Source organism: Microcaecilia unicolor, chromosome 10, assembly GCF_901765095.1.
Source record: "Microcaecilia unicolor chromosome 10, aMicUni1.1, whole genome shotgun sequence".
Classification (NCBI taxonomy): domain Eukaryota; kingdom Metazoa; phylum Chordata; class Amphibia; order Gymnophiona; family Siphonopidae; genus Microcaecilia; species Microcaecilia unicolor.
In genome coordinates this window covers 170103710-170125848 of record NC_044040.1, presented here as the reverse complement: position 1 = coordinate 170125848, position 22139 = coordinate 170103710, and the positions used below count along the sequence as shown (strand labels likewise).

The 22139-nt window shown below is 44.2% G+C and overlaps 1 protein-coding gene across 1 annotated transcript; it reads right to left on the bottom strand.

Moving 5' to 3' along the window:
• Nucleotides 1–2739: 2739 nt before the first annotated feature.
• LOC115478352 (dynein assembly factor with WDR repeat domains 1-like) lies at nt 2740–22043 on the bottom strand. Its single transcript, XM_030215657.1, has 4 exons — nt 21967–22043; nt 10998–11070; nt 5998–6178; nt 2740–2874 (listed from the first exon to the last, which is right to left on the bottom strand). Exons 1-4 carry the CDS (start codon nt 22004–22006, stop codon nt 2740–2742), a joined length of 429 nt encoding a protein of 142 aa, XP_030071517.1. The 5' UTR covers nt 22007–22043.
• Between the last annotated feature and the right edge of the window lie 96 nt (nt 22044–22139).

The following is a 22139-nucleotide window of genomic DNA, read 5'->3' as shown; positions in this document are numbered from 1 at the left end:
TTGTGGCAACATTCTATGCTACCAATCCTAGGGCAAGCAGTTGCTTCCCCCTGTCTGTTTCAATAGCAGACTATGGACTTTTCCTCCAGGAACTTGTGAAAACCTTTTTTAAACCCAGATACACTAACCGCCATTACTAAATCCTCCAGCAAAGAGTTCCAGAGCTTAACTATTGGTGGAATAAAAAAATATTTCCTCCTATTTGTTTTAAAAGTATTTCCATGTAACTTCCTTGAGTGTCGCCTAGTCTTTGTACTTTTGAAACGAGTAAAAAATTGATTTACTCTTACTCATTCTACACCATTCAGGATTTTGTAGACCTCAATCATATCTCCCCTTTTCCAAGCTGAAGAGCCCTAATCTCTTTAGCCTTTCTTCATACGAGAGGAGTTCCATCCCCTTTATCATTTTGGTCACTCTTCTTTGAACCTTTTCTAATTTTGCCTTATCTTTTTTGAGATACAGCGACCAGAACTGAACGAAATACTCAAGGCGAGGTCACACCATGGAACAATACAGAGGCATTATAGTATTTTTCACCATCCGTTTCCTAATAATTCCTAGCATCCTGTTTGCATTTTTGGCCACCGCCACACAATGAGCAGAAGATATCAGCATATTTTCTACAAAAGCTTTCTGAAAATCTAGATATACAGATTCCTGTGTCTGCACATTGTTTACCAAAATAGCAAATTGTGGTTATTAATTTGTGTTGTACATTCCTAACAGACTGTTTGCAATTAGTCTGTCCCGTGGAGGGGCATAGGGACGCCCAAGGGGCGGGGAAACCTGTATTATCGAAACAAGATGGACGTCCATCTTTCGTTTCGATAATACGGTCGGGGACGCCCAAATCTTGAAATTTAGGTTGTCCTTAGAGATGGTTGTCCCTAGACTTGGTCATTTCTGATTTTCGGCGATAATGGAAACCAAGGACGCCCATCTCAGAAATGACCAAATGCAAGCCGTTTGGTCGTGGAAGGAGCCAGCATTCGTAATGCACTGGTCCCCCTGACATTCCAGGACACCAACCAGGCACCCTAGAGGGCACTGCAGTGGGCTTCAGAAATTGCTCCCTTACTTTGTGTGCTGAGCTCCCCAACCCCAACCACCCCCAAAATCCACTACCCACAACTATAGAACACTAACATAGCCCTTACGGGTGAAGCGGGCACCTAGATGTGGGTACAGTGGGTTTCGGGTGGGTTTTGGAGGGCTCACATTTACCACCACAAGTGTAACAGGTAGGGGGGGGATGGGCCTGGGTCCGCCTGCCTGAAGTGCACTGCACCCACTAAAACTGCTCCAGGGACCTGCATACTGCTGTGATGGACCTGAGTATGACATTTGAGGCTGGCACAAAATATTTTAAAAGATGTTTTTTTGAGGGTGGGAGGGGATTAGTGACCACTGGGGGAGTACGGGGAAGTGATCCTCGATTCTCTCCGGTGGTCATCTGGTCAGTTCGCGCACCTTTTTGTGGCTTGGTCGTAAGAAAAACAGGACCAAGTCGTCCAAGTGCTCGTCAGGGATGCCCTTTTTTTTCCATTATGGGTTGAGGATGCCTATGTGTTAGGCACGCCCAAGTCCCGCCTTCGCTACGCCTCCAACATGCCCCTGTGAACTTTGGTCGTCCCCGCGACGGAAAGCAGTTGGGGACGCCCAAAATCGGCTTTCGATTATGCCGATTTGGGTGACCCTGTGAGAAGGACGCCCATCTTCCGATTTGTGTTGAAAGATGGGCATCCTTCTCTTTCGAAAATGAGCCTTTTAGTTTTGACTATAAAACATTCACATTTGAAAAAGTCTGTTCATACAGGTAAGTGGAGACAAAAAATGAAGAAACTTTTCCTGTGATTATCGAACACACAGGATAATTAGGAACAGTTTTCCAAAAATCACAAAAGCTTTTACAAATTGTATAGCATGTCTTGAGTTGAATGTTGTCCTGCAGTTCAATGATCTCCAGTTCAAAACGACTGCCTGGCAACTCACAGTCAACCGCCACTTTAAAATTTATATTTGAATCTGCTTGTCCTCGGAAAATGGCAAATAGGAGGACAGTCTAGCCGAACTGGAAAAGCAAATACCAGAGCACAAGAGGCTAAGCAAAGGCCCGTCCCGGCAAGACAATGGAAAGCAAAGGGCACTTAACTGGAAGCGGTAAGACCGCTGGCAGTCAGATAAAGGTTCATTCTGTCAGGACTCTCAAGTAAGCTGCGGGACCTCTGCAGCAAGCTCTCTCGGAAGCAGGAGGAAGAATAGCAGCAAAGCAAAAGAAAAGAAATAGTCTCCAGTAGACCCGCACTGGGTAGGGAATTTGAGCAGGCTGTTTTTTGTGCCATTCCTCGCCTCCAGTGAGCAGAGCAAACAGATACTGAGGTGCCCAAGCTGAAAGCTCCCAGGGCAAACAAGATTCAAGCAAGCAATGCCCGAGCCAATACTCCCAGGATAAAAGGTCAATAACAATCTCTGAAGTGCCCGAGCAAAATGCTCCTAAGACAAAAGGTCAATAACAATCTCTGAAGCGCCTGAGCTGAATGCTCCCAGGGCAGATAAGGTTTAAGCAAGCAATGCTCGAGTCAACACTCCCTGGGCAAAAGGTCACACACAGGCATAGCGCAGCAAACAGGAACCAGGTACAGCCCACGTGGATCCCTCCACGCTCCGAGCACAGCCACCTCTTCCAGAGTTAATTTGAGACACTGCCCCAGTACCTCCACAGCACTCCACGTCATCCTAGCACACACAGTCCAAAACTCGGCACAGAACCTCCTCACTGCAACCAGCGACCAAGGTCTCACTGCAGATGACTGGAATCTCAGCTGAAGTGCAAGCAGCTCTCAGGACTGCAAGGCTAGGAAGCAGGCTACACTGGAACAGAGCAAAAAGGTGAAAGCTGCAGCAATGCTTCAGGCCATGGCCTGAGAAGGAAACAACAATTGGAACTAGCAGAGCCTCAGGCAGGCCTAAGCTCAATCAGGAGTTACTGCCAGAACCCTGAGTGCACTCAGAGGCCAATTTAAGAAGGGCTCAGCACTGATGACATCACCAGCTTGGCCTCCACCACCCTACTTTGACCCCACAGGTCACTGACTAGAACTGCAGGTAAATCTACTGGGTCTACATGGAGCAGGGCACTGACGAGCAAGGCACGGACGTTGACGACCGTGACACTAGGAGGGTAAAGTTGGATTCTAGACTCCAAACAAATACTGCAGAACTGTCTGACCAAACTGACTATCACATCAGGAATCCTGCTCAAGGCAGTAGTGAGATGTGAATTTGTGGACAGAAGATCATGTTGCTGCTTTGCAGAACTTCTAAATGGAGGGCGACCTCAAGTGGCTACTAATGCAGCCATGGCTCTGACATTGTGAGCCATGACATGACCTTCAAGAGCCAGCCCTGCCTGGGGATACGTAAAGGAGATGCAATCTGCTAGCCAACTGGACAAAGTGCATTTACCAATGGCTGCCCCCATCCTGTTTGGGTCAAAAGAAACACAAATCTTGGTGGACTATCTATGGGCTTTAGTATGCTCATGATAGAAGGTCAAGGCATGCTTTCAGACCAAGGTATGCATTGCACTTTTGCCAGGATGGGCATGAGGTTTTGGGGGAAATGTTGGCAGAACAACTGTCTGACTAAGGTGAAAATCCAACATCCATCAGAAGAAACTTAGGATGCATGCGGAGAACCACTCTGTTGTGGTGGAATTTTGTGTTAAGGTAGATCAGCTACTAGGGCCTGAAGCATGCTGACTCTACTTGCTTAAGTGACTGCCATCAAGAACAAAACTTTCCAGGTCACAACTTCAGAGGGCAGGTGTCAAACAGCTCAAAAGGAGCTTTCACCAGCTCGATGAGGAAGATGTTGAGGTCCCATGACACTGGGCGGTTTGATCAGGGGCTTAGTCAAAAGCAAACCTTTCAGAAAACGAACAACTAGAAGCTGAACAGAGATGGGCTTAACCTTTACACAGTGATGGTAAGTACAATTTACAATGAGGTGAACCCTTATGGAGTTGATTTTGAGACCAGACTCAGTGTACGGCGTGAAAAAGGATCTAAGGCCTTGCCCTTACACCAGATGGAAAATCTCTTCTACTTGAAATTATAAGAACTCTTAGGGGAATCTTTCTTGGAAGCAAGCAGGACCCAGGAGACACCCTCATGCAGTTGAAGAGATGCAATATCTATGCTCTAAACATCTAAGCTGAGGGCTAGGGATTGGAGACCAGGATGTAGAAGAGACCCTTCTTCTGAGTAAGGAGGGACAAAAACAGTCTAGTCTCCACAGATCTTTGGAGGATAACTCCAGAAGAACAGGGAACCAAATCTGTCATGGGTAGTAAGGTACAATAAGAATCATTGTTCCCTGGTACTGCCCAAGTTTCAGCAAAGTCTTCCCTACAAGAGAAATCACAGGATATCCATACAAGAGACCTTTCCTCCAACTGAGAAAGGCATCTGATGCTAGCCTGCCATGTGACCTCTGTCTGGGACTTTATTGTTGAGATGAGTGGTGAAGAGATCCACCGAGGCAGTGCCCCACTTTCAGAAGATCTCCTGATCCAATGATATACAGCCCAACGGGGCCCTACCAATGGACAATGTCAAGGAAGGCAGAGACCTCCTTGGTGTTGGCGCATCTCTAGTTTCCAATGTAGCTCCACTAGCCATGGGGGACATTTCATCCGATGTCAATGGACCGGACTTAGTGGCACCAAAAAGCTATGATAACTGTATTTAAGATATCCTCTAACAATGAATTCTAGAGCTTAATTGAGCTTAAGAAAAAAATATTTTATCTGATTTATTTTAAATGTGTTACTTAGAGGAGGGGTGGAAGTTACCAAACAGCATTAAGGCCTAAAGTCACTTTATTTGCCCCTTAAAGCATCTTCACATCTTCAAGGGCTCTAATACAGCCTGTCTTACTTTACTGTGGTGATATTTATGTCACTGCAGGTCACCTAGTAATGACATGCAAAACATACAAATGCATGTAAAGAAGCTAATTACTATATAAAAATCATAACACAACTTGCAAAGTGCCACATCAGGCTATGGCCAAGAAATCATGATAAAAGTAACCCCAGCCAAATGCTAGTGTTATTTTAGCATGCCATGAGCATCAGGCCTCAAAGTTGAAGCTCCCCGGCCTGGCCTTAAAGGGGTCGTGGGACCAACTGGAACCCCATCATCACAACCACCTCACCCGCCAATCACACTTCCTTCCTCCATCATGACCGTCCCCAACACCCCACACCCACTGCTCAAGACCCTCCTCACCCCCCTGAATGTGGGACAGTCTTGCTCGGGGGGGGGGGGGGTTATGATTGGTCCCACAAACCCTATAAAGGTCAGACCAGGGAACATCAGGCCATAGTTATTCATTTACTAAGGGAGTCAGCAACCTGCAGCATTTAGATACCACATGGCACTGACTCCCGTAGTAAATCAAGGTGCAGTACAAGCACGCCTTGTACCTCACCTTGATAACTTCTCCCTTAGTCATTTTAGTTTTTGTATTTTTTGGAAAAGCAAACAAACAATTCACTTTTACCCCTTCTACTCCGTTCATGATTACATCTAATCTGCAAGCTGAAGAGCCCTAACCTCCTTAGCTTTTCCTCATAGGGGAATCATTCCATGCCTTTTATCATTTGTTTTGCTCGTCTCTGAAGCTTTTCTAATTCTTTTTTGAGATGCCACAACCAGAATTTTTACTTCTGTTCTCTAATAATTCCTAACATTCAGTTTGTATTTTCAATCCTTAGGGCCTGACTTAGATATAAAAGTGCAATTTACTTTTACATTAAATATTTTTAAATAACAAAAAAACAGGAAATTTAATAAAATAACTTAAGAATGCAAAGAAGGTACTGGTACTGTTCCACAGTAATGTGAGAATACTAATGTACACAAATTTACATAAGAAAAATTACAGTGATCCTCAGTATCATAAACTATTGTAAAAGGTCAATGTTACTTTCAACAGATGCGTTATTTTAAATGCAATCCTTACCTTAAAGAGATAAAACTTGTGATCATCTTGCTGGCTAAGCTTCTCTTGCAATCTCACTATTAAATATTTGACTTGTTGAATGCGGGACACGGTAACTAGAGGTTCAGCTCTTCGGATTTCTTCCACTAATGTGTCTATATCTGTGCTATTAGTATATGAAACACAGTGTGTTAATGTTCAGAAACAGCAATAAAAAAGAACTTTTACTCCACCGTGTAACACACAAATTAAACTTTGAAGCAATTATAAACATTCAGGAATCAAAGGAGAGAATATCATGTAATACAACAAAAAGACTGAGGGATCAATATAATAAGCCGTGTGTTAGAACTGTGAACTGAGCTTTAGTGCACTTTCCTAATGCATGTGCCAAGCAAAACTTTTACACCCAAAACATTAAACAAATAGCATGTAAATTATGAAACATCAAAAGATGCACACTGACAGAAAAAAAAAAAAAAACCCAAACGCTCACAATACTATATTCTGTTGTCATTTCCTACATCAGATGTTTTTTCTCCCAGTACTGAACACTGAAGGGGGATTGGCTCTCTAATGTAAGGGAGAAAAAAAATAATAATTCCCCCGGCTATGAAAAAACCCTTGGCACCAAAGCACTCCATCTCCTTCCCAAAGAAATCTCTAGTTGCTCAAATGGGAGTGAACATCCCCTACTCCAATCCCTGAATAAACCCCTGGTAGCCCAAGTGAGCACAAAAGCCACTTTCCTCCACAAACTGTGCCCCCTCCCATATATATTCACCTTGACCAGAAGGCGGAAGTGACAGCCACCTACCTGCTCCTGCCATCAGTGTCTCCATCTTACAAAATAGCAATGCCTGACCCCTAGTGGTATGTCAAAACATATCGCTAGAGAGCAGTCTGCCAAGTAAGGGAGTGTTTTGCTTATTTAGTTGGCTGAACCCTAGCAATACGTTTTGACATACCACTAGGGGTCATAAACCACCATTCTGCCAAGTAGTGAAAACAGAGGCAGGAGCGAGTGGCCATCACTCCTGCCTCCTCATTATCAAGATGGGGGCATCATGGAGCGTAGCGGCTGATGAAACTAAATTATTTTAAAAGTTTCATCAGAAATTGAAACTGCAGCCAAAATTCATCACCTGGTTTCAGCCAAAGCTGAAACTGAAAACTCAAGTTTGGTTGTGTGAATGTGAACCACTGAGGGCTGTGGCGGATTGTCAGAGCTTGCAGTCTGCATCCCTTCGCTAAACCCACAGTATAAGCCACATTGAGCCTGCAAATAGGTGGAGGAATGTGGGATACAAATGCAATAAAATAAATAAATAAATAAATAAATATACAAGCCAGAATATAATTTAAGTAATGAAAGACTATATCTTACTTGCAAGCGAAAAAGCCTCCACACACATGAGCCACAGCCAATGAAAACAAACTAAAAACCATGGTGTTTTTACAGTGACTGTCTTTGCGCCACACTCAGAGAGGCACTAAGGAGCTTATCACCCCAAATTTACAGACCTAATGTCCTGCTAAAATTTTGTATCAAAACACCGGCTCCCTGTTTCTTCTCATATGAAGTTCAAAATTCTTGTTCTTGTTTTCAAAGGCCATCTCCCATCTGCATTTGTTTATATCAATAACCTTCTGATTCCATATCCTCCTGGTCTCTCTCTTTGTTCTTCCAATAACCATCCCTTGCTGTTCCCCCTCCCTCCTCACTTCCCCTCACAATTTCCCGCAAGAAAGCCTTCAGCTATCTATGTCCTAAACTTTGGAATGCCCTCCCACCTCATCTCACAGCCAAAACCTCCCTCTATAAGTTCAAAACACTCCTCAAAATCCATCTCTTCTGTAAGGCCTTCAGTCGCCTCCTCTCCTGAAGCTTCCAGCACCTGAGAAATCATAGTCAAAAGCTCCTCTCTTCAGAAAAGATGGACAACTGTAGGATCAACTCCCTCCCCAATGGGGAGTTCACTTTTGACCAGTATGTCTGTCATAAAGAAACCCTTGCCAACTACAGATACCATACTCCAAGTGTCAGATCCCATACCAGACGTGACCAAATGTATTTCACAGTTATCTTGCCACTTAAACCGAAGCCTCTTGGCCTAAGAGGGCTCCTCTGAATCTCTAAGCTGCTCCTTCATCCCTTGGGTTGACATATATCCCTGCGCCTGCAGCAATAAATAGGCTCCATGAAGAAGCAGCACAAATTCAGGGGAAAATCCTCCAGCCTATATCAGTGATATAGAAAGGGAAAGGGAAATGGGACTTGATATACCGCCTTTCTGAGGTTTTTGCAACTACATTCAAAGTGGTTAACATATATTCAGGTACTTATTTTGTACCAGAGGCAATGGAGGGTTAAGGTGACTTGCCCAGAATCACAAGTAGCTGCAGTGGGAATTGAACTCAGTTCCCCAGGATCAAAGTCCACTGCACTAACCACTAGGCTACTCCTCCACAGATGCAACTCCTAGGCAGGGGCGTAGCCAGACACCCAATTTTGGGTGGGCCTGGGCCTAAGATGGGTGGGCAGAAGAACTCCGCCCTGACCCACAAGTGATTTGGTCTCTCCCTCTCTCGCCTGCATGCTATATGGTCTCTCAAACATCCCCCTCCCCCCATACCTTTTAAATAGCAGATTTTCACTGGCAGCAAGCAGCAAATAATACACACACTGCTCATGTTGGCTCCACAGCCTTCCCTCTGATGCAACTTCCTGTTTCCACATAGGCAGGAATACATCAGAGGGAAGGCTGGTATGCAGGACGGACAGGAATTTTCGACTGGTGGGGCTTGGGAATCCCTGCCAGACACTTCATAGGTGTGCTGCTACAGGGTGGGCCTGAGCCCAAAGTAGGTGGGCCTGGGCCCACCCAGGTCCACCCTTGGCTACGCCACTGCTCCTAGGAGGTTGTGCAAAATGTTGTTTTGGCCATCTAAAGCACACTCCGAGGACATGTGGAAGGAGAAGTGACTGGATGTGTATCCAGGCTCCAAGGGGACAAAATGGCTGTCTTTTCTGGATTTTTCTAAGAGCTAGATTCAGTTCTAAGAGGCCATGCAGCTCTGAGAAGTACTAGCCTTTTTTGCCACGAACATTAAATCCTTAGATGCTTAGTATCATCCTGATACTGGATTAGACTGAGCTGACCACCCATAGTCTCTCCACAGCAGGAATTACACTGATTGGAGGTGCTGCTCCAACAACTTCCACACTGGGAGCAGCACTTGGCCTGCTCTAAAGGAGTTTCCATCCATGGTGAAAGAAGCCATGAAACTGCCACACTGAACTTGGTACAGCTTTAAACACTTCCCCTGATTCCCGAACCAGCAGCAGTTAACTCAGGCTTCCTGCACAGCTCCCAATGCAACTAGCACAGAGGAAAGGAAGTGTGGCTTGGGCTCCCTGACACTGCTGCTGCTCCTGCCCAATGTACACTACTCCCAGCAGCACATGCCTCAGAGGCCAGTTTCCTGCACTGCTCCCAATGTGACTTACTCAGTTGAAGGAAAGACACAAAAGTGCTCAACACAAAGCTCCTCCTGATCATGCTGTCACTACCTACCCACAGCACTTGCTCACTCAGCAACATGCCATCTCAGAAGCCTGTTTCCCATGCCGCTCCTGGAACAGCGCTGCCTCAGGGAGACAGGTAAAAACCAACAGGCCGATATTCAAAGTAATTTAAACGAGCAGCTTCCTGGTGCCTAACCGGGGATATTCAGCGGCACTTAACGGGACAATGCTGCTGAATATGCCCTGAGACCGCCCAAACAAAAAGTGGGCAGGTCAGGAGCAGAACTGAGGGGCGGCACTGGGGAGGAGCCCTAGGTTATGTGGGTGCCAGCAATATTCAGTCCCAGCACTCATATAGCTAAGTGGCTTCATTTAGGGCAGCTCTAGAGATGTCCTAAGTAAGGCCGCTTAGCTATGCGGGTGCCGGCTCATGCACAATTTTTTGTTCAGTGTAAAAAAAAATCCAAGCCTCCTCCCATTCCAGTGTCCCCTCTTTCCTTCCTTTGCTATCCCCCTGCACATTAAGACCCTTCCCCCGCAAGACCCTCCACCCCACCTCCTCCCAATGGTGAAGGTAGCCCCCCCCCCAGCTTACCTACATCCCTGGTGGTCCAGCAAGGTCATTAGGGGCAGGAGAGCAGCTCCCTTGCTCCCGCCCCTTCTGGCACCTCGGCACTGAATATCAGGGGATAATTTAGCCAGCAATGATCAGCGTTTAAAAAAAACACTGACTGCTGCCAGCTGAATATTTGGGGGCAAGTGTCTTAAAGAACTCCCTCCTTCCGCTAAACTATGTTGCCACCTGTCAGTTTTGGGGATCCCACCTTCAAAATTGTACACATTTCTTTTAAATATATTTAGACTCCTCCTTTCTTTTTTTTTTTTTTTAATAAAAGGGGGGATGGAAGGGAGGGAAGTAGGAGCAAATCAACCCCTTTGGGGTCTGTCTGACAAAGGGAGGGACCTGGACTCCTCCAGGTATCCTACAAAAAGCAGCAGCTTCTTGGCAGGACCCTGGATACCTCTCTAACTGCTAGGGCTCAACTGGGTGACTAGTTCTCCAACTGGACACAGGAGCAATCTCACCAAACATCCTCGGCTGCACAGCATGTCTATCATCTTAGGTTTCAATAAATGCAGGATCTTTCTACCATGCTTTAACTTTGTTTTAATCCACTAAAATGACAGCAGTTTGTAATAGTTCTAACTGTTGATGCTATGCACAGTACAATTTCTGACATTTATCTTGCATACCCTCGTTTAAATAATTTTAACCATATGGTTTGTGCAATATGTTATTCTTTAATTGCAAAAGTTTTAATGGACAGAGAAACATAGAAAAATGATGGCAGATATTTGGTTTCTCCGTCCACGCCAACTTCTAATTTCTACAATCCTTTCTTCTTTGTTCAATTAAAAAAGAAAAAAGTACTTTCGGTCTATAGATATTACTTACGATGGTGTGAGATCCAGCAGATCTATGGATTTGGTCTTCATCTCACCTCCTTTTTCATATTCTAAAATGATGCCTACAGAAAACAGAACCAAAGCAAGTGACATTTACCACCTTATCTATCTTGTCACATAGCTTTGGAATTCTATGCCGGAACAGCATCTTCTGAAAATAAATTTTCTGAACCTTTGATTTAAACACACAAATTGAGGCTGCTACTCTGGCCACTAAAGCACTAGGGCCTCTATTTATTAAGCTGTGTTAGGTGTTTAATGAGTTCAAAAATGCATTAAACATTAATAAAGAGCTCAAAAGTAGTTAATGAATTGAATTAACAGAACATATGAATTATTGTGTTAAACATCTAAGGGTCCTTTTACCAAGCTGCGGGAAAAAGGGCCCTGTGGTAGGGGCGGGGGCCATTTTTCCCATGCACCAGGGCCCTTTTTACTGCAGCAGGCAAAAAGCCCAAAAAATAAAACAGCCATGCAACAGGGAGCACTTATTGCCACCAACTGAGGTGGCGGTAAGGGCTTCCTGCAGTAACCTGTTGATGCCCAATTACTGTGGGGTTACCGCCATGCTAACAATTTTGGGAGGTTTTTCTCCTGGAAATGGCAGCCACTCGACCCAGAACTACCGCCGGCGTCCAGGTTGGGCCCAGCGGTAGTCCCAGAATAGCAAGGGGTAAGCCTGCATTGGGCTTACTGCCGCTCTATAAAAGGGCCCCCTAGAGAGTAATTTTGTAAGAGGGCATCTAAATTAATAGGGCAGACAGGCATCTATATTATGCCTATTTTATAAAGACTTGTGGAAGGGCATTTTGAAAGGACATCCAGTCAGAATAGAGACATCCAGCTCATGACATCCACAAAACGGATGTCCATCTCACATGTATTTTCCAACAGGAAATTCATCAGGATTTCCTGTTCAAAAATACGTGAGATAGACATCCGTGTGCTGAGGACGTCCAGCATGAGCAGTCATTTTACAAATTGGAATGTCCAACATATGAACGGCAAAAAAGCAGGGACAAGGACATCTGTCTGGCACCATTCTTAGAAGAATGGAAACACAGACATTCCTGCAGAGCAGAGAAGTAGCCTAGTGGTTAGTGTGGTAGACTTTAAACCAAGGAGCCCACGTTTAAATCCCACTTGAACTCTTATTTTGTAATTCTGAGCCCTCCAGGAACAGAAAAATACCTACTGTACCTCTGTGCGCCACTTCAATAGCCTTCAGGCTTGCAGGTGGCTTATATATTTGGGTACAGTAGATATGTTTCTGTTTCTGGAGGGCTCACAATAAAAAAAAAAAGAATTAAACTGGGATTTAAACCTGAGTCCCTTGATTTAAAGTCCACTGCACTAACCTAGGCTGCACCTCAGACTTGCTTCCTGTTTTGTTAAGAATGCCCATAATACCTGAAACTGTCATAGAGTTTGGTATCCCCTTTGAGTTTTACTTTCAGGGGAGAGGGAAGGGGACAGCAACTACTGGGAGATTAAGGAGGTGTCATGCCTTAATCTCTCCAGTGGTCAGCTGCTCAGTTAGTGCAGCTTTTTGTACCCTGGATGTGACTGAAACAGGTCCAATTTAGGAGCTCTTTCGTTTTAGGCTTAGATGTTTCTTCCCATTCGCTAATGCTGTTGGACATCCTGATTTTGGGCCCTCCTTAGTCCCACGCAAAATACACCCCCATGCTATTTGGATATCCCTTTTCTGCCTTTGCAAAACCAGGATTTGGACATTTCAAGCACACTGACATCCATTTGGTCATTTTGAGACATCCATATGCTTCGAAAATAAGCTTCATAGATGCCTATAAAACATTAGCACAAATCCTAGAGAAAGAGATTGTGGGTATATGTCCATATTTAATTAAATGCCCAAGTTAATCACAGCACCACCAAAACTCCTCCCTTGAGCATGTCTATTCTACAAATACATAACAACTTGCACAATGAGTGTTTTTATTCTTATTTTATAAGAGGCCTTTTACACAAATAAAGCAGTAATTTACCCCAGAAAAAAAAGTTTATAAAAGTACCTTCCACATGCTGAATTTTATGTTGGGGGAGGGAAGTCTGCCTTACAGGTCCTGCAAATGTCAATAATGTGTGTTAACTGCTAATGTAATAGATAACAGAACAATTATCTACACTGCCCCACATTAGTGGCATGGCTGCATTTCCTCAAAAGCTGGGACCACCACCTACAATTACCATGGAGGTTTTGCAGCTAGCATAGTTTAACTTTTGCACTTAGGAAAAAGGGGCACAAATGTTCATTTCATGGAAATAAATGGAAAAGGCACATTTAAATATTTTGGGGCTTCCAGAAGCATAATATATGCCTGGACTCCAACTCTCTTACAAATTTGTAAACTATTTTGTATTTGTTTTATGTTGTAAACCGTTTTGGAGACCCTTTATTGGAGCAACATAATATGTAAATAAATGAAACATTTCAACCTGTTAGACTGAAGTGTTATTAGAGTGCTAAAATATTCCTCAAAGGAGACCAATGTATAACAAAATAAGTATTCCCTCTGGCAGTCTCAATCCCCTATAGAGTCTATTAGAAGTAGTACAGTTGCACTATGGCTCCTTGACGAGATACCCTGAGAGTTCTATGGTAATCAGGTGTGTGACATCCAGACACAAGGCTAGATACCACAGAGAAATTAACTGCTAATTTAAAATGTGTTTCTCGAAGGTGTATAATGTTACAGCCATCTGTTAAGTCAGTTCAAAGGTTAAAACAAGGTATGTAAGCTGCAAAGCTCAGACTGCAGAGAAACACTGAAAGATAGCTGCCATATATAGAATCTAGGCCATATTGTGTACAGCTCTGCGGACGTCTAGTAGTGATATAGAAATGATTAGTACTAGTTACATGTTATGCCTTTCAAGAAACACAAAAGGCGGCTCACAATATCAATAAAACTTGAAAAGAAATGAAAAGAAAAAAAAAGGAGCTCCAATGTAGACAGAAAAGTACATGAAGGAGTCAGAAAATCAAAAAGACAATAACATTTAGGAAGCCTACAAGACATCAGCCTTACTGTACTGCCAGTGACATGGAAGTCACATCTAATCCAAAAGGCAATGCAAAGAAATGAGTTTTAAGATGAGATTTTAACTTTTTGAATGATGATTCTTTGCAAATAGATAAAAAGGAGGGAATTCCACAAATAAGGTGCCATGAAAAAGAAAGGTGAACATCTAGTTGAATCAAGACAAGAAGGGGAACCAGCAGAACCATAAGACAGTTCTTCATCTGGAAGCAGAGGGAACAAGCATGAACAGAAGAAAAAGAGTACAGACAGATAGGAAGGTACTCTGGGGTGTAGCAGGCTTTTGGGGCCAAAAGGGAAAATTAGGTTCTTACCATGATAATTTTCTTTCCTTTAGTCATAGCAGATGAAGCCATTACGTATGGGTTGTGTCCATCAACCAGCAGGGGGAGATAGAGAGCACTCAACTTTTCACAGTGCCTCATGACCAGCTAGCTCCACTGCCTCTTCAGTACTTGAAGCTTCCAAAGCAGTATGGCAAACCGCAATGGGAATAACATGAACTTTCCTCACAGCGAACGATGGCCCCTTAACAAGGGCATAAACTCAAAAAAGGAGGGAATGAACTCATCCTCCTGGAGGGAATAAACTCGTCCTCCACTTTGCATAAACGGAGGGAATACTTGCATCCTCCTGGAGGGAATAAACTCATCCTCCCAAAACATGAACTGGAGGGAATGAACTCATCCTCCTATCACTGTAACAAGAATCCTGAAGACTGTTTTCCGACTCCCCAAGGAAGGAATATAACTTCAGGAAACAAGAACAGCACCTAAAATCAGAATCACTGCAATACAGACAATCATACAGGGAGGGCTCATGGCTTCATCTGCTATGACTAAAGGAAAGAAAATTATCATGGTAAGAACCTAATTTTCCCTTCCTTGTCATCAAGCAGATGAAGCCATTACGTATGGGATGTAACAAAGCAATCCCTACATAGGGTGAGAACAAGCCACACCACGAGCTAGCACCTGTGCTCCAAAACGCGCATCCCTCCTGGCAGCCACATCCAGCCTGTAATGTCGGGCGAAAGAGAGCTTAGAAGCCCATGTTGCAGCACTGCAAATCTCATGAAGAGATAGTGCTCCAGTTTCCGCCCAGGAAGAGGAAATCGCTCTTGTGGAATGTGCCTTAAAGGCTTCAGGCAGAGCCCGGCCAGACAGCAGACATGCTGAAAAGATAGCTTCTTTGAGCCAGCGGGCAATAGTGGCTTTAGACGCTGAAGACCCTCTGCAAGGACCTACAAACAGCACAAAAAGATGATCAGAGGTCCTGAAAGAATTTGTAATTCGCAGATACTGCAACAGAGTCCTGCGCACATCCAAAAGGTGCAACTGCCCAAATGAATCTGGAAACTCCTCCTCAACAAAGGAGGGAATAAAAACAGGATGGTTTAGGTGAAACGCTGAAACCACCTTAGGCGTGAAGGAAGGCACGGTCCGAACCGTGACCCCTGACTCTGAGAATTGCAGAAAAGGGTCTCTACAGGACAGCACCTTGAGCTCTGACACCCGTCTCGCCGAGGTAAAGGCCACTAAAAAGACGGCCTTCAGTGTCAAATCTTTCTCTGAAGCACGCCGAAGTGGTTCAAAAGGAGCCCCCTGAAGGGCCTTCAATACTAACCCCAGGTTCCAAGCTGGACAAGGTGCCCGCACGGGAGGACGGAGCCGAAGCACCCCTCTAAGAAACCGTGCCACATCTAGATGAGCAGCTAAGGACACGCCTTCAACCTTGCCACGCAGGCAGGCCAATGCTGCCACTTGCACCCGCAGGGAATTATAGGCCAAGCCTTTGTGTACACCATCCTGCAAAAAGTCCAGAATCGGCGAGACAGGAGCCTGCAATGGAGAAAGCGCTCTTGAAACATACCAGACTTCAAACTGGCGCCAAATCCTGGCATAAGCCATGGAAGTGGAGCGCTTACGGGCCTGCAGGAGAGTGGAAATTACCTTATTTGAGTAGCCTTTATCTCTCAATTGCGCCCTCTCAATCGCCATGCCATAAGACCAAAGTGGCAGGCGTCCTCCATGGCCACCGGACCCTGTGACAACAGGTGCGGAACCAGAGGTAACGGAAAGGGAGCCTCCAACAGCATCTGTCGGAGGTCCACATACCAAGGCCTCCTGGGCCAATCCGGGGCGATGAGCACCACTTCTCCTGGATGCAGCCGAATCCGCAGGAGCACTCGCCCTATCAAAGGCCACGGAGGGAAGACATACAGCAAGCCCAGGGGCCAGGGTTGAGCCAAGGCATCCAACCCGGCAGAGTGAGGATCCCTCCGTCTGCTGAAGAAGCACGGGACTTTGGCATTGGAACTGGTCGCCATAAGATCCATCACTGGCTTGCCCCATTTGGCACATATCTGCAGGAATACATCGTCTGCTAGTTCCCACTCCGCTGGATCGATCTGATGCCTGCTTAGATAGTCGGCTTGTACGTTGCTCTGACCTGCAATGTGAGCTGCTGACAGGGACTGTAGATGCAGCTCGGCCCAGTGGCAAATTTGTTCGGCCTGCGCGGCTAGAGCTCTGCACTGAGTGCCGCCTTGTCGATTTATGTAGGCCACTGCTGTCGTGTTGTCCGACATCACTCGGACAGCCAATCCTTCCAGGGTCACTTGAAAGGCCAGAAGAGCCAGAAACACCGCTTTCAACTCCAGGCGGTTGATAGACCACTCCGACTCGTCGGGCGTCCACAGACTCTGGGCATGCTTCCCCTGGCAATGTGCGCCCCAGCCCTTCAGGCTGGCATCTGTCATCACTAGGCACCAATCGGAAAGCGCGAGTGGCATTCCCCGCCGCAACATGCTGTCCGAGAGCCACCACTCCATACTGAGGCGGGCCGCAGGGAGCCAAGAAAGTCTGCACTGATAATCCTGAGATACTGGAGACCATCGTTGAAGTAGAGAATACTGTAGAGGTCTCAGGTGCGCTCTCACCCATGGCACTACTTCCTGGGCCGCCGCGGACGTCGACCCACATGTGAGAACAAGCAGCCTGCTTGTCCTCGGAGAAAGAGAATTTATAGAGAATGCAGAGGTGGATTGCCAGAGCAAATAAGATGGGAGAGAGCCGACACAGCTGCATTAAGTGTTTAACATGGTTTAATAAAGAGGCCCTAAATGAACTATTTGCTTCAGTCTTTACTAAGGAAGGTGTTGAGATGACACTCAAGCTGGACACATTCTTTGATGCAATGATTAAGAGGAAATGAAGCAATCACTGTAAAACTGGAAGATGTAACAGAGCAAACTGATAAAATAAAAAGTAACCAATCCCCAGCAGTTCTTTAAAACTCAAATATGAAATTGTATCCCAGTAACTAGTAATCTATAATCTGCCATTAAAATCAGCTATTGTAACTGAGGACTCATGTAAAGAATGTAATACCAATTTTTTAAAAGGATTTTATGAGTTACCCAAGAAAATTATGAAACAGTGAACCTGACATCACTACTAGACAAACTGGTAGAAGTTTTGCTGAAAAATATACAGCTTAATGGAGCAGAACCAACATGAGTCTAGCAAAAGAAAATCTTAATTTACAATCTGATTTTTTAAGGTGATCATAAACATGTGGATAAGAATGAATTTTCAAAAGTTATTCTCTCTTCACAGGTCACTGAAGAGTTATTCCCTCCTCCTCATGGACCTGATGAAGACAGGATAAATACTGAAAGCATGTTATAGATAGATTAGTTTGTCCAATAAAAGAATATCACCTACAGCTTATTTGTTAGCTCTTATTTCCACATAAGCAAGTGGTCTAACATGGGAACCACAATTCTTTGGAAAATATGTTGAAATCCTCAGCTCAGTGGATGCTGATGGTCAAAATAGCAAATAAGAATTATTCAGAAAGGAATGGAGAATAAAACAAAGAATATGATAACAACTCTTCATCAATTCAAGGTGCAACCAAACCTTAAGGACTGTATGCAGTTCTGTTAGTCCCATCGCATAAAATATATAGCATAAATAGAAAAAATATAGAAAAAGGCAATACAAATGGTAAAAGGAATGGCCTGGCTCTGGTCAGAGCTCTTCCACTTGGAATTATATCAAGTCATGAGTGAGGTGGATTAGATAAATAGAGAACAGTTGTTACCCTTTACAATAGTACCATGGACTGCAGGATTAAAGCACATGCAAACTAAGCACACACCTAGGGCCCAAATGTTTAGTAGGGTCTCTCTCAGATTTGCTAATCAGTGGCTCCCAAGTCAGATTTTTACCTTGCAGAGGAATGTGTTCTCTCCACACCATATGCATCTAGTCAGCAAGAGGAGTCAGTAAGCAGCACTTCTTACCTGCTGCTTTGTCATCTAGTTTTTCTCTGCAGTCAGAACCATGTCAGAAAAACAACTTGAGCATGCATGACAACTCCCATGCTCCCACAGTCCCGAGGCATGCTTCAGTTCTATTATGGACACCACTAACCATATCTTCCCAATAAGAATCTAGTAACATTGTACCCTTTTTTATATTTTAACTAGAAAGCATATAAAAAGTTGAAAAACCCCCCAAATTAAATTACAATGTGTTCAACTCTAGAAGGGAAGAAGGGAAGCAGATGTGACTGGAGATTCATTGTCTTCAGAGGCCCCTGACAGAAGTAAGCAACTTCACTTTCTCCAAAGAAAAGTGATTCCCCCACCATATATGCATGGGACTTCTTATCCAAAGGTCATCTTCTTAACAAAAAATGTGCAAATCAAATAAACAATTCTGCTAACAAGTTGGTAAAACTATTTTCATTTGGGGGAAAATGATTTTCTAGGCACATTTCACAAAAGTGAGAGCACCTATTATTGAGGCTGGCACTATCAAGTTTGTCTGCTGACTGGTGCACATGCAAGGCCATGCAGCCTTCACTAAGTCACATGTAAGCTAGGATAGAACTGGGGGGGGAGCAATGAGATCCCACAACACCACCATTTTTTTCCATGTATATAAGCTCAACTGCATCCCAGCACTGCCAATGGAGTGTGTCCTAGGCCTGGAGGCATTGTTACAGACTCCAACCTGCTGACACCACTGAGGTATGCAGAAAATTAGGAAAAAGCAGCATTGCAGCCCTATCTCATGACTGAACTGTGTTCCAAGCTGGGATGTGACGTTATGGGTGTCATCCCATTACTGCTGTTGAAATATGTTCAGAGTTGGGAAGCAACAATGCCACCACTGAAATATATGCTGAGTCAAGAGGCAGAAGAATGGACCCTATCCTGCCACCACTGTTGAGGTATATTCCAGGTCAGGAGGTGGTAGTATCATGAACTCCATCCTGCCACCTTCACCACTGCAGTGTAGTCAGCTCCAGAAGACATCAAATTGATGAGGATGTGGGAGGAAAGATGGGGAGCGCAACAAAAAAGAAGGAAGGATGGGAGACAAGAGATGGAGATGGGAAATGAAAGGGAGAGATAAGAGAAAACAAATGGAGGAAGAGCGAGAAATGAGAAAAAAAAAGAAAGACAAAAGGAAATAAGCAGATGAGAGGGAAAAAACATAGAGGGGCCCTTTTACCAAAGCTTAGCACATGCCAATGTCCATTAGTATGTACTAAGCTTTAGAAAAAAGGCCCCAGAAAGAGGAAGAAGAGGAAAGAAAAGAGGAGTGATAGGAAAGAGAAGAACACTGGGAAATATGCCTCTGTGCAATCCTTCTATCATGCAACAATTCTATTTTATAAACCCACTTCATCTAAAGTCTCTGCTGTAGAGAGGGGAGTAAGAGACAGCAGCATCCCTTCCCTCCCTGCTGGCCCTGGGACAAAAATTGGCATTTACAGAGCTCACACATTACTGAAAAGGTGTTTTTATTTGGCTTTTATATCACCCCTCCCCAAATTGTAATGGGCCCATACAAATCTGGGATGAAGAAAAAAAGCCAAATAAAAACATTGGTGACCGCGACGTGATCAGGGGACCCCTTAAGGGTCGAGGTGCTTGGATTCAAGCCGCGGGATTCTCGAGTGCTGACCTGACACTGAGGGGGCCAAAATGAAAATAGATGAATCCAAGTTTGGGGTTTTTATATTTGGATAGAGTCGGATAGAACCGTGATCTGGGACGATGGACACAGTCATCCCTACAGTGCCTTTGGTGGAGAGGAGATAACAGGAACCAAAGGAGGAGCTCCATTGTTCTACAGAGGTCCTTTTTTGGGAAATGTGAGCAATAAGACCCAGGGGAGGGCTCTTTGGCTAATGAAGGCCCTTCTTAGCAGAGAAAGGAGTCTAGCTGTGGTGATGGCTCCTTTGGCACATGGGTATCTTTAGCTGTCACTTAAGGTGGGAAGGTTCAAGGGTCACTAAAGCCCATGGTGGGCCTTGCATTGTAATGCACTCAGACCATAATGCAAAAATGTAACTATACCTCCAGGAGCTGCAGGTAAGGTTCTGCATTGTTGGTAGGTTAAGGCAAATCATGTTACTTACACCTATGTTTACTAAGCGGCGCTATGGGTGCAGTCTTTAACATAAGTATACTGTTTACGCAAGTTAAACGCTAACGCGCCCATAGAAATATATAGAGTGATTTGCATTACCCCTATTTTAATATCAATGAACTGTTTGTTAATATTTTTAAAACATGAGTCTGTGTTAACTCCCCATTCCATTATTTTTTAACTGTTTAGATTTAAATTTGTTTATTTGTCAAACAAGATTCAAATCCCCTGAACACTTTAGATTGGATTACAAAGGTGCACCTGACTGTTGAAGGATTGCATTCCAGGCAGTCTTACATAACAGTTTGAAAAATGGCATCAGAACTGGAAGCCTTTAATTGAAAAATTGGAACAGGACTCGAATACATGGGGACCATCATTATCATTAGGGAAGACAAATCATTTGTCTCAGCAATTTTATTACCTGCTTATCTTCTAGTGAAAAACCTATGTTGACCAACTGTAAATAATGATTTAGAATATTTGTCATGCTACATATTAGTTACACAATCATTTTATAGGTCTATCATAGGCTTATTTGTAAGCCAAGTTTTATTATTGTTTATTATTGTACACCCAGTCTTTTATTTGTTATGGAGAAGAGTCCTGTTATTTTGAATGAATAAATGGATATCTATCTATCTATATACACACACACCATACTATTTCTAATAAACGCCTAGGCTAAACAATAAGCTTTCTGGAGTCTAGGATGGGCTATTAATGGAGGAACCATTTCTCTCCTCCACCCCACAACCAACATTGTTCTCCTCCTCCTCCTTCCACCCCCCCCCCCCCCACTCCCACTCCCCTCAACGCTGGGCTGGATGGTGCCTTGTACATCTACTGCATTCTCAAAGCCTTGCATCAGCCCAGTGTGAGTTACTGTGAATTCTGGGGGGGGGGGGGGGGGGGTCGGTCGGCTATTATTAGGGGAATCTAAAGTTGGCTTTAAAATGAAATTTATATATATAATTTATTTTTTTTTTTAATGTTATACTCGGCTAATGTGTTTTAATCTCTGTTATATATGCCTGTATGTCTAGAGTGCAGTAATAATTAGGTGAAAAGCAGCAAATAAACAGATGCAAAATAAATCTCGTCAGTCCATTTGGTCTAAATCGCACAGTATCCAGGCTATATATTAATCAGTTTGTGTCTATTGTGGATTCATTCTTTGTAAAGAAGACCGGGTCAGTACTCGAACAATATATATATATATATATATATATATATATATATATATATATAATAAATCTTCACGACTTTCTTTGCTCTGCTTCCCATTTACAATATGGGGACAGGATACAGGACTGGCGGGCTCCCAGCTGAAATCTTTCCTCAAAGTTCCCGAACCCACCACCAAGAACCTAACTTCCTTGCCTAAGGGGAGAGGGAGGCGCCGGACGCAACAACAGAACCCCCATCATATACAAACCTGGAGGGTAATAACGGAGGAGGAACCGTTTCAGTTTCATCTCGTTTTAGCCTGCTAGAAGAGAGGGCGACCGGAGGTAACCATGGAAACGACTAAACACTGGCGGTGCGTAATGCGCAGGAGCGGAAGTAGTGCCGGCCGCGCCTCGTTCCCAGTCCAATCCAATGGGGCAA